This window comes from Pempheris klunzingeri, chromosome 10 (assembly GCF_042242105.1).
Source record: "Pempheris klunzingeri isolate RE-2024b chromosome 10, fPemKlu1.hap1, whole genome shotgun sequence".
NCBI lineage: Eukaryota > Metazoa > Chordata > Actinopteri > Acropomatiformes > Pempheridae > Pempheris > Pempheris klunzingeri.
The window spans coordinates 8085951-8098985 of NC_092021.1; the positions used below are offsets into that span (position 1 = coordinate 8085951).

Consider the following 13035-nt stretch of genomic DNA (forward strand, 5'->3'; position numbering starts at 1 on the left):
AGGAGACGCAGAGCTGAACATTTTTAGGATTCATTTTCACTGGTGTGAATTTTACAATATGTTCTCTTCTTCTTGCGTTCTGTAACCTTTAAGATATTCTGCCTCATGGAGCATATTTTCACATTGCTAGTGTAACTCTTTGATCAGCAAATCTGAGGCACCTTGAAGGAAAACGTAGTTTATTTTATGTATTTCTGTTTAAAATTCCATAGCGATCAGACTTTAACCTCCACCTACATGGTGTGTATAAATATGCTGATGTAAATTCCTTGCATGTGCCGATAACCTACAATATTAATGTACCTGACTCTCAGAGCTGCCCTGTTGCAGTCAGATCTTTCCATCTGGCTTTCAAGCGAAATGTAAACCTCTGTCGAGTATTATTTACAGCCACTTTCTGTCCCAGGCTCGTCTGACACAAATATAAATATGGGAGTGAGCCATGTTAAAACACGTTGTGTTGTTGCATAAGCTATCAGCAGACCTGTGCTTTTACCTGACTGGTGCTGCTGCTCTTTGACTTTTTCTGTCTGTAAATGAAGCCAGTGTTCTCTGCAGCTTTGAGATAATATTCTTCTCGTGCTTCGTGTAGCTTTTCTTGGAATGATACAGAATAATAGGAGTTTTCATCAGTAGTTAGGGCTCCTGTCTCACCTGACTCACCTGCAGTCTGAAGCTCACAGCTGCCACCTGCTGTTTCTATCAGGAACAGGTGAAGGCTTCAGAGTCTCTGCAGACCTGAGAGGTGAGCTCAGATTACAGAGTCTTTATATGCAGGATTCCTGTTACACGCAACAGGCCTGAGGCACATCTCTTATTTCATGACCATAGAGATCCATTTTACTACTGATGAATATTTTCAGGGTTGTTGTGGTCAGAATTTATATATATAAGTAAATAAACAGTGAAATGTAATGTATCATGGGCCATGGTATTCTATATTAGGTTATTTGGGAAGTGCTCATTAGAAATATGAAGTCAGCTTCCAACAGTTGCTTCATAGGTGTCTGCAGGTTTTCTCTTTTGAACATGAGTCAAGTTTTGGAGACGCTGCCTCTGGAGGAAATGACCTCATGTCTGACGGCTGCAGACTTTTTTTTTTCCAGCCCTTTTATACTTATGACAGCGTGTGCAGAATAGGGAGAAAAACCTTGTTTCACATCACAATGTAAAAGCAATAATAATTTTTAAAAAAAAGCATTAAGAATATGTTGTTGTTTGTGTGAGAGTATACTGTATGTACAGCGTAGTTATGGATTCTTTGTTTGGATGAATCATTTCCTGTAGGCTGGAGCGGCTGTTGAACACTCAAACCTGAGATTATGGCTTTATTAACATTTCAAACGTGTCATGACGTCTTTGGCAATTACACCCTGCAGTGTTATCAAACAGGAGAGGAACTCAGCAACTTCTCCCCCCGAGGCAGCCGCTCCTGGGAGGAATACATGAATTTCAGGCAGTGTGGTGGTTCGTGCATGAAGCGCTGCTGCTTCATAGACAGAGGGTGTTCTCTGTGTAAGGGTGAATGTTTTAACCCCATAACCTCACTGTTTGCTGCAATGCACACTGGGATAGGCTCCGGTGACCATAAACACAAAAAAGAAATAGGATGAGGATGAATGTTTCTTTTCTGTTTATCTGGTTGAATGGCTCAAGAATATGGGATCTGTCCCTTATGATCTTGTTTTCTTCTCCAGTATAAATAGTTTGACACATATTTTTCAGTTCACCAGCTAAGTATGAAAACTTCTGTCTGCCCTCTTGGGAACTGAAAAATGGATCATAATAAAGAACTGGTGTGTTTGTGGACAAACAAAGTTTAGAAAAGTCTTCTGGATGCTTTTTCTTTTCATTTACAGACAGAAAGTAGAGGAACTAAGAGTGTTTTCCACCTGTGTGTGTTCCAGGAGATGAGGTGAGCTGCACGGCCGACGGCCAGGTGTACACGAACAGGGACATCTGGAAGCCAGAGCCATGCCGGATCTGTGTCTGTGACAACGGCCAGGTCCTCTGCGATGAAATCCAGTGCGATGAGCTGAGTAACTGTGAGAAGATGGTCATCCCCGACGGCGAGTGCTGCCCTGTTTGCCAGGGTGACTCAGGCGGTGGCGGTGGCGGTGGCGGCGGCGGCGGCGGTGGGCAGGGCACTGTTGGTGAGTGAGCAGCACTCAGAACAAAAAAAAAGAAAGAAAAAAGAATTAACATTCACATTTGGGATCAATGATATGAATGACATCATTACCATGAAATGTATCTGACACAGATACAGTGACCACATTAGTGCCACCACAAGCTGTTGCACATCAATAGACTTAGAATGAGTGACATCAGGGTGATTGTGGTCATTGGCTTCACCATCTACTCACCACTGTCACCTTTTTTTTTTTGGACGTATTCCTGACACACTCACAGTGGAATTTTGGTCGGACGAACAAATAATGTGACCTTTTATGCTCTTTCCTCAATGTAGATGGGGGCAGGATCTATAAGGTGGGCCACAATTTTGTTTTTATCATTATTATTATTATTCTAATTATTCAGCACTTCTTTCCTGCGTTTATCACCATCATGGAGTATGACTTTGAAAGGTTTTGTCTTTTATCTGTTTTTTTTCAGGGTCAGAAGGGAGAACCCGGGGTTGTACCACTTGTGAGTATTTGTTAGATATAAACCTCCAAGATAATCCTACAATATTAGTCAAAAAAACAGCTCTAGAGTCTAAATGCAGGATATAAGTGTGTGTTTGATGATATCCCTGCAGGTGACTGGTATCAGAGGCCGTCCTGGACCTATGGTGAGCATCTTAGTTTTAAGTATCATCCTTCTGAAAATGACATGTTGCCCAGTTCTGTGGGAACGTTCAGCTACCTGAACTGACACTAGATGGCATAAGAGGACCGTTACCTCCTGCATAACTTCATCTCAGTGTTAGAGGACGTCTGCACAACGGGCTCGTCCTCTAGTCATCGCCGCCACTGTGACATCTTAAACACCCCTTGTGAAATATCTCTGCATGACATTGTTGTGATGTGATTTGCGGCATCATCCCTCTCAGATTTTTATTGCCTGTTTTTGTTTATCACAACAGGGACCTCCCGGCTCTCCAGGAGAGAGAGGATCTCGTGGACACAAAGGACGACCTGTACGTCTCATCCACAAGTCTCCGCTGTCAAAACAAGAACTGTGATATGATATTAAAGCAAAAAGTGTCATTAGATTGTACTCAGAATTTCACACGTCGCCACAGCTGGGTGATCAAATGGTGAACTCAGCATCACACCTCTTTTAGCTCAGTGTTATGAGAAATACTAAAAATGACTGCACGTCACATCCTTAAATATTTTATTAAACATAGTTTTTTTTTAGAGGACGTATGGCAGTACATAACATGAGTAGTGGCACAGCACTACTTTTTAAAGAAAAAAAAGAAACAGTTTTAAATATATCATCCCGTCTACATAATCCATTTGAAGCTCCATGCTCTTAAAAATAGCATCCCCGTGACAGCTTGACTTGAGCTTTCTCTCGCTGAGGTCATGGGAATGACTCATTTTTACTCCCCTACGCCGTCAAACGAAGTGAAATCAATGAAAACACAGCAGTATATAATGTATATAAAGTGTGTCTATATTGTATTTTTTACATTTGGAGGACGTAGAGATTCTGCTGCTCTCCTTATCACAGCAATTCTAAATGCACGTGGAATCACCACAGTTATGTGTAGATACAGTATATGCTTTTTGTTCAAGGGCAAGAGGCCAACAATGAAAATATGATGTAATGTGGCAAGTTGTTGAACAGCGTAATGTGCTTTGCAGGCAGAAACGTAGCATAGTGATGAATGAATGTGCCCCTCTTGGCGGAGTTACAATCCGGGCGAGAGCGGCATTTTAAGAGTGATTTATTAGTACATAAGCGATGGTTTTTCTACCGTACTGTACAGCTCATGGTTCATAAAATGAAATTAAGCTGCATCAAAATAGAATGACAGGTTCCACTGTAGATCTAGGCCAAAGCAGACTATCCCAGCTACACTTATTGATCGATCAATTTATATTTCAGTCTTTAAGTTAAGTTGAAAATAAAAATTGAATGAAAAAATAAAACCAATAAAAAACTCAAAACAATTGTTTTCACAGCTCCAAACCAATGAATCAGTGTCATACTGAATGTATTTAGAAAAGGATTTTCAAACCTGTGAATCAGCATCTCTCTACTTTTTAGGGACTGCGGGGCTCTCCAGGTTATGATGGAGAGCCCGGTGTGCCAGGTCAGCCTGGTGAACCAGGACCTCCAGGACATCCAACGCACCCAGGAGTGAGTTGTGCGCTCTCAAGTGCTGCAAACACACATGACACCTACACGCATGTGCTAACATGCAGAGGAAGAGCAAACACAAGATGGGTTACACATAATGACACGCCTTAGAGAGACAGAGAGGCCAACGGCGCACATCAAACTCTGCTGTTGTGAAGTCCTTCCTTCTCATCCTCATTCATCCTGACATTTTTAGTTTTATTTAAATGTGCCAGAGTGGAGACGGAGAGCAAGACTATACCACAACCTGGCACCTTCATGTTCTTGCACTAACTTCATGTACTCACACTGGTCCACTGGTGCGAATTCGCTTTTCATTTGCACCTATTCGCTATGAATGGCAAATAGACGCTGATCAAACACGGTGAACTTAAACCAAAGAGAGTGTGCTTCACCTACAGGGCCTGGGATCCCAGATGGCTGGAGCGTTTGATGGAAAAACAGGACCTCAGGCCATGTTAAGTGGCTCAAGGGTAAGAGGATGTCGGCAGAATATGAACTAATCTGATTTGTCGGTGTTTGTTAAACAGCCGAAAGGCAGACAAATGCACTATTTATCCTTTAAAATTAGGTTTTTTACTCTGTATTTTTTTCTGTCTGTAGATGTGGCAAGTTGGAAATGAAGAACAGCTTACTGCACTGACTTTCCAAACCCTTATTTAATACTTCATCTTCAAGCCTCTCAGGATAGAGGGTGTCATATGTTGCACAGACTGTGAGCACTCTGAAATGGTTCAACAATCTTTGGCTATAAGGACTGTCAATAAAATTGACTAGGTCTTCAGTTGTCGATCAAACCTGAAAGAATGCGAAGTTTAATATCTATACATGAATCTCTTCAGAACGATTCTCAGGTTCTGACTGTCACCTCATAGTGTCTCACTTCTTAATAGGATGGTTTTTCACGGTACTACAGCAATGCAGTACTTCCATGACGTGGGGAGACTTAGGAGAGACTTGAATGATTGAAGATCAAAAAAACAGAGACAAAAGAAGTCAATACAGTCTTATAGTTTGTAATGATGGGGGGAATTTCTTTAAAATTGAAAATAATTGTTGGTGTATTGCTCAACCTGAGAAGGAAAATAATCCATTTTGTGTCTAGTTTCACAGCTTGTCAGCTACAGAATACATTTTAATTAGTGAGTTCACAGCCGCACCACTTTGGCAGACTTTTGAATTCTATCCATGCTTCTAATTTTATTACCATGAGGCAGCGTTGTGGGCCTGAACACGACAAGAGATGAATAATAGTTTTACTTTTGTGAATTATTTTTAAACAAAGATTTGCACGTGGAAGCCATTTTGATAACTTTCCTCATGTTTTACAATTCACAAGCTACATTTTTAGTGAAATAACCTGTTACAGCCTAATGCTTCTAGTCAAACGTCTGTGAAGTAACGACACATCTGCTGGAGTGGAACATTTAGGAATGCTTGAACATCAGTCAGGTGGGGAATGGACCAGTATTTACACGGGTTCACAGAGTTTCTCAATTAAAAATTAATCCACCAAATGAATCCTTACTTCCACCGAGACAGTGAATCAGTTTCGTGTTTTCCTGAATGGTTCTCATATTGTTGCTCTAACCCCAGGGAGCAACTCTCATTATGTCCGGCTTTTCATGTCGATTAGGCTGAATTCTGCTCATCATTTGGTTTGTTTTGTCTGTTTGTTTTAGGGAGAGGCTGGAACAAGAGGACCTCCTGGGCCAAATGGCTCACCTGTAAGTCCTTCAGTAACATAATAATACAGCTAATAATTTGGATTCATATAGCACCTTTCAAGAAGAGAAAGCAAGAGCATCTTCAACAAGCATTTGATCTCTGTACGTCTTTTAAAAATGTTTTGTCTTTTTCCTCGCTCTTCTCAGGGTCAAGCAGGACCACAAGGACCTCCTGGAGATGTCGGTGATCCAGGACACATGGTATAATGTTATTCTTCTGTACATTTTGTGTGTATGGTCAAACCATCAGTACACTTGTTGTAGTTTTGTGTGTGATTTGCATGAATTAAATTTTAATTTTAGTATGCTATGGGAGAACAGCACCAGACTTACTGTTTGTATACAGTTCTGCTGGCCTGAGTGCATTTGAATGCTCCTGTGATGGATGTCAGAAGGATGGGTCGTTACTGGGTGTTTATAATCTCAATGTGTTCTTTCAGGGTCCATCTGGGCAAAGGGGACCCGAGGGTCCTCCAGGGAAACCAGGTGAAGATGTAAGTCAGAGTCTGACATGTCTCTTACACTTAGTATAATTCTATGTATTCTGCTATAGTACAGTGTGACTGTGATCAGCTAGAAAAAGTATAAAGTGTAGTGAAGTCTTCCTTTATTCCAAATGCATTTTTAGACATGCTTTATGACATTGTCTTTGTTTATCTTTCATGGGTTAGTATGGCAAAATAAAAGACTACATGTCAGTGACACTGACATGAAATACGGCATAATGAAAGCATTTGGTCCTTTCAAGGAGCCACAACATGTTTCAGAATATATTGATAAGCAAGAACAACACAAATAACCAACTACCAGTCAAAAACCAACAAAACCCAATAACTGGCTCTGCACCTTAGTACAGTCCAGTATGTGGTTAGAGGCTTCTCGTTTAATGCAACAAATGAGAGAAGCAACCTGAATTGTGATTTGGTAGCATTTCTTTCACTTTCATTGCCAAACTTTGTGCAGCTAAAATCAGTTTCTAATGTGGAGATGTCATGTCCTCACACAGGGAGAGTCAGGCAGATCAGGAAATACTGGAGAAGTTGGATTCCCTGGATCAGCAGTAAGCTTCTGGACCTCTGCGCCTCCATCACTTAACTGCAGACACTGTTTCTACTGTCGCTCGTTCAGATCACACAGGGAATGACCCATGATGTGTGTCATTAACGCATACAGCACTAATAACTGACTATGTAATGTCACGCGTTTCAGGGATCCAGAGGATTTCCAGGTACGCCTGGGCCTCCTGGACTGAAGGGTCACAGGGTGAGTATAAATTCTGTGGTCACGTCACTGAGTTACATAACTTATAACTTATTTAACATGTACTCTTTTCCTCTGATCTGGCTGTTACACCACAGTTTCTTTAGAAACATTCAGATAAAAGTAAATTCTCTTTTTGTCAACAGGGCCATGGCGGACCACTTGGCCAAAAAGGTGAAACTGGAGCTGTTGGATCCAAGGTATAAATGTATTAAAATAAAACATGCTTTTTTTTTATTTTCAGTCTGTCCGTCTGTTTGTTTGATTGCTTGGATTTCTGGATGGTTAAGTGATACCATGTGCTAGTGCGATATTATTACAACCAAACAAGCTCCTTTTCTGTGTTTGTCTAGGGTGCTACGGGGCCCCCAGGTCAGATGGGAGGTCCTGGACCCATGGTATGTCCTTTTCCATAAAAATAATTTCAAATGCTTTTTTTTAAGGTCTCTAAGCAAGTGAATACTTAAGGAGGTTGAACTGTTAATTGTGCTTTGGAGTGTGTGAGGACTGCAGTGCACACACTACTCTGATTTTGCTGTACGCTCTTATCTTGAATGGGGTATGGCTGTAATCAGTATATTGTAAATAACCCTGTGAACCTCCTGACTCTAAACATTTGCATTGAATAGAGGACAGCTGTGATTTATTACTACCTGTGTTTAACAGGGTCCTGCAGGGATGCCAGGGGAGAGGGGACGCTCTGGACCCAGCGGAATACCGGTAAGGATTATATCCCTCTGCATGAGAAATATCCACTACCATGATTCTGTTTGTCTCCCTGTTACACATTTGAAGTGGTAGTTGAGTGGTTGTATCTCACTGATATGTGTATTATTTGTTTCTTCAGCGTTGCCTTAACAAAGAGAGCATCCGACATCAATGTTAAACTGCAATTTATAAGTCAAAGTGATTCGCTTTTGTCTTTTAGGGTAAACGTGGTTCTGCTGGTAACCTTGGAAAACCTGGTCCAATGGTAAGCGAGCATTCACAGTGTTTCATCCACGTGGATTTATCGCACACTCACGTAGCTGAGCGTAGATCCACAAGTTAATGTGGATTTGAGGGGAAACAGGGATGGGTACCACTCATCACCTGCTTAAACTGTGCATACTTCCTTCAATATGTGTGTGCATTTGTCATAGAAAGGCACCTGACAAGTCTAATTGTTGTTGGTTTGACAGGGTCCCTTGGGTCTCAATGGCCCACCTGGCTATCCAGGAACCCCAGGAATGAAGGTGAGTAGAGTAAAACACCTGAAAAGAAGGCAGAAGGCACATTACACACAGTATACACTCTCTCTCTGGCTATATCCTAAAGTGAATGGGCTCTTTTAATGAATTTTTAATGGAGAAGTGGAAACATTAAGGGTTATTCACCCTTAATTGTTGTATTCCCTATTACATGACTTACGATCTGTTTGTATTTGAGACCTCTATACTATATATAGACTTTTTAACCCATTTCTGTATGATAACCATACTTGGTGATTGTTTCTACAGGGACAACCTGGCGCCACAGGAGTTCGTGGTCCAGAGGGCCCTCAGGGACAGAGAGGAGAGACCGGTCACCTGGGCAGAGCTGGACCAGTTGGCCTCAGGGTTAATTTCTCACTTTTCTTACACATCCCACACAGAACATCATTAGGACGTTATGGATTGAGCTACTTTTTGATGAGCTGTGATGGTAAACCTCCTAATAGTAGAATTGTATTGTTTCACAGGATATATTGGCAAGGTTATCTTACTTCACATATCAACATGCTCCTCTGTGCACTGCTTTGATGATCTAATCGGAAATTTTGTGTTCAAAGGGACCCATGGGTACAGATGGTGGCACAGGCACCAAAGGACCAGTGGTATGTACATGCTTATTTAAATCAACCAACTAAATTCACTGTTTACACACAGAAAGGTGGCATATAACATGGCCGACACACTCTTCACAGGGTAATCTTGGTCCACAAGGTGCAGGTGGCCATCTTGGACCCTCTGGCCCACCAGGACCTCAGGGAAGCACTGGTCAGCCTGGTATCAAAGGACAATTGGTAATGTGGCTATATGTTCTTGCATTTTACTGCTGGGTTTATTCAAATATTGAAAAATAGTGCCAATCGTATGATGTGCAGGAGACTCACATTTTTGCATTTTTGTGATACAGGGAGATGTTGGTGTACCAGGATTTAAAGGAGAGGCTGGACCCAAAGGAGAATCTGTAAGCTTCAACTATATCTGTAAAAAAAATACTTTTTAATTCTGTTCTATGAGACACAGAGATTGTGTGTGAGTGAAACATGTACTAATGCTAAAATACAATTAGAACGCATCGTTTTTTCATTGGACCCTTTTAGACGAAGCCATGTAATTGAAGTGAATGAGTAAGAAAGACTTTTCAGGCTTGTGTGTCATCTTCCTAGGGCCCACCAGGCTCCCAGGGAGTGCTAGGACCTCAGGGTGAGGAGGGAAAGCGAGGACCACGTGGAGACTCCGGGTCTCTTGGCCCTCCAGGCCCAGTCGGAGAGAGAGTGAGTCATCATTCTGCCTCCTTCTATAACATTCATCAGTTAGAGATATGCACTGTAAGGACAAGAAAAGTAGGGACACAGTGGAACTGGAAAATTAGTGTGTGGAACTGGAAATGCAAATGCATTGACTCAATGGAAAATGGCAGACGGTTAGCACCTTCGCCTCACAGCGAAGAGGTTCTGGGTTTGAATACCAGGCAACTGTGGAACTTTCTTCACGGAAGCTGTGTGGGTTTCCTCCTGATCCTCTGGTTTCCTGCTACAGTCTGAAAGTGAAGTGAACTGGAGAATCCAAATTGCCCATAGAGGGCAGCTGCCTTCCCATGACCCTGCACGGCGAAGATGGTTGAACAGTGATTTTCCCAGTTGTATTTGGTAATGCTGACTTTCTAGAAACAACAACCTTTTCGGTTTGGGGAACTTCCTTGGGTTTCATCAGTAGATCATTTGTTCATGGTTTATTTACTCCATACATCTGGTCATATACAATTGTTACGCATCTTTTGTGTAAGAATAAAAGTATTATCATGATTAAAAAATCTAATTTGATAATGATCTGTTTTTCAGGGAGGTCCTGGTAACAGAGGATTCCCTGGTGCTGACGGGTTGCCAGGACCTAAGGTACATTATACTTTCAACATGGTGTTTTTAGAGAGTGTTCTACTACTGCATATTAGAGTAACAATTAATGAATTTGTGCTGTAAACGTTTGGCACTTACATGTTTCCTTCAGCAAATTGAAAGAGTTATCATCATTCTTCTCTGTAAAGGGTGCTCAAGGAGATCGTGGAATATCTGGCCAATCAGGGCCGAAAGGTTCTTTGGGAGACCCTGGGCGTACTGGAGAACCTGGTCTACCAGGTGCAAGGGTAACATTGAAGAGATTGGCAATCTAGTTTTTATCAAATATATCTCTATCTATTATTATACTTACTTTGTCCATGTCCAAATTTTGATTGCTTATATATTTCATCTGTTTATCAAAGGGTCTTACTGGCACCCCTGGAGTCCAGGGAGCAGAGGGCAAGCCAGGACCATTGGTAGGTGACATTGGAGTTACTTTTAAAGCTGCCATATGTAAAACTTCGCCACCTGCTCCACTCTCATTTCTCATTACTTGACAAGCAGGAGCTCCATTTCGTCCACTTCATGTTACTTTGACCGCAGGTGTATGTCCAAAGCTAGATTAGCTTAGCTTTTGTCCCAGTGTATCACTGGCTCTCTATCCTCTCCTCTAGGACAGTTGCACCACACAATGCTGTTTTGGTCTCACTGGTGGTCAGAAGATAAGATAAGATAAAATAAGATAAGATAAGATTTGTCCCACGGCAGGGAAATTCACAGTGTTACAGCAGCAAGTAAGCAAAAGTAAAAGAACAGCAGAAATAGAATTTCAGTGAAAATATAAATAATAAACTAGTTGACAGAGATATGCCCTAAAAAAGTGTACAATTTTAAAAAGATGAATTATAAAAATAGGGACAATGTACATAGAGGGGGTATAAAAAAAAACGGGGGAATAAATATGTTGCACAGAGTGATGTTGTTCTGAATAAAAATATTGCGCAGTTGGTGTACATTATAGTGCTGTAGGCAGCAATTGTCAGGTCCACTGTTCCTTATCCAAACTCCACACTTCATTTCCAATGCTTATCAGTGTATTTTTGGGCACACCACCCACTGCAGTTTGGTCCAGCTGGATGCCACGGGCAGTAATCGTTTTAGAGTCCACTGATCTTAATCCAAACTAAAAACTAATCCAGGTTTGCCTGCTAACTTCAGGAGATATCTCTGCAGCGCAGTACATACATATCTTGGACATAACGACAATACTGTTGTTTCTTCACATTCGGTTGATTTTGGTAGTTAAACTCTGAATGTTTCAAACTAAAATTCTGGCCATTTTTACATATTGTACCTTTGAGGTTGTGATATATTATGAGAAATGATTGAGTCAAAGTGTGGTTTCCCTTCACTAGGGAGCCCCAGGTGAAGATGGTCGCCCGGGCCCAGCAGGGTCTATTGGAAACAGAGGCCCTGCAGGAACCATGGGAGCTCCAGGCCCCAAGGGCTTTAATGTAAGGATGCAGATTCACTCACAGCTCTGCGTTAATAGTCAGATCGTCCTGTTTATCTCCTCGTCTGTTTCTAATTCAATACTTATTTTTTACATTCAAAGGGTGACCCAGGAAAGACAGGTGAACAAGGATCTGCTGGAGTGGCAGGTCAAAGAGTGAGTACTATTTATGTGTGGCACGAACGAGAGGATACAGAAGCCTCTCTCAGATGAAATACATCCAGGATTTCTGTATTATTTTTCCTTTTCTTTAATTTCACTATGAACCACTTTACAGCAGAACTCATTAGTTGGATAATTCAAAGTCACCAAAAAACCTCACACACCCTCAGGAGATCAAGCATACTGTTCCCCTCCAGGTGTGTAATAAACAGGTCTGTTGACGTTCACTTTGTCTTCAGGGTCCTCCTGGGAAAGATGGAGAAGTTGGCCCTGCTGGTCCCCCTGGACCATCTGTAAGTGTCTGATTTCTCTGTTGTTTCGTTAATTGCATTTGTTTTTTCCTGCTATCACAAATGAGTGAGACATTTCTGTGTCCTCTGAAAGGGTGTCGCGGGAGACAGAGGAGAGCAGGGACCTCCAGGTGTAAATGGATTCCAGGTGCGTAATTGCATTTGCTTGGTAATGACATGTAAGAATGAAGAATTGAAAAAAACAGAAACTCTGATTCGGTCGATGTTGGAGGGTTAAAAATAATTAGAACCTGAGTCTGTGCTGAAGAAATGCTCTGATTTTTTTATCTTGTGTTTAGGGTTTGCCTGGAAATCAAGGCCCTCCTGGAGAACCTGGGAAACCAGGTGACCTGGTGAGTGTGACAAAAGCTGTAAATGCTCCTTTGGGCAAAATTATCCTTAATTAAAGCACGAAAGCAGCTTTCAAAATACTTAATCTGTAAGTCTTTAATGTTGCTGTCACATTTCTGAATCATTTGAACTGTCACTTTAGGGGCTTGGTGGTGATCAGGATTCAGTTTTGACATGAGTCATATCATGGTTTGTTTCTTTTAGGGTATTCCTGGAGAGCTTGGTGCTGTGGGCCAAATTGGACCAAGGGTCGGTGAATTTCATTATTCTAAATGATTCAGGCGTTTGAGGAAGCTGAATACTTAAGACTCAAATTGATGCTTTTTCTTC

The 13035-nt window shown here is 41.6% G+C and overlaps 1 protein-coding gene across 1 annotated transcript in view; it reads left to right on the forward strand.

Annotated features, from left to right (window-relative positions):
* Positions 1–13035, forward strand: part of col5a2a (collagen, type V, alpha 2a) — a 37900-nt gene that overhangs the window by 15473 nt on the left and 9392 nt on the right. The window contains exons 2-32 of the mRNA XM_070837724.1: positions 1908–2123; positions 2471–2490; positions 2617–2649; positions 2762–2794; positions 3089–3142; positions 4225–4317; positions 4719–4790; positions 6000–6044; positions 6192–6245; positions 6485–6538; positions 7051–7104; positions 7254–7307; positions 7451–7504; positions 7658–7702; positions 7971–8024; positions 8233–8277; positions 8486–8539; positions 8804–8902; positions 9115–9159; positions 9250–9348; positions 9462–9515; positions 9718–9825; positions 10393–10446; positions 10596–10694; positions 10812–10865; positions 11805–11903; positions 12005–12058; positions 12304–12357; positions 12449–12502; positions 12654–12707; positions 12910–12954. Of these exons, the coding sequence (XP_070693825.1) occupies positions 1908–2123; positions 2471–2490; positions 2617–2649; positions 2762–2794; positions 3089–3142; positions 4225–4317; positions 4719–4790; positions 6000–6044; positions 6192–6245; positions 6485–6538; positions 7051–7104; positions 7254–7307; positions 7451–7504; positions 7658–7702; positions 7971–8024; positions 8233–8277; positions 8486–8539; positions 8804–8902; positions 9115–9159; positions 9250–9348; positions 9462–9515; positions 9718–9825; positions 10393–10446; positions 10596–10694; positions 10812–10865; positions 11805–11903; positions 12005–12058; positions 12304–12357; positions 12449–12502; positions 12654–12707; positions 12910–12954 (2006 nt within the window). The remainder of the gene's footprint in view (positions 1–1907; positions 2124–2470; positions 2491–2616; positions 2650–2761; positions 2795–3088; positions 3143–4224; positions 4318–4718; positions 4791–5999; positions 6045–6191; positions 6246–6484; positions 6539–7050; positions 7105–7253; positions 7308–7450; positions 7505–7657; positions 7703–7970; positions 8025–8232; positions 8278–8485; positions 8540–8803; positions 8903–9114; positions 9160–9249; positions 9349–9461; positions 9516–9717; positions 9826–10392; positions 10447–10595; positions 10695–10811; positions 10866–11804; positions 11904–12004; positions 12059–12303; positions 12358–12448; positions 12503–12653; positions 12708–12909; positions 12955–13035) is intronic.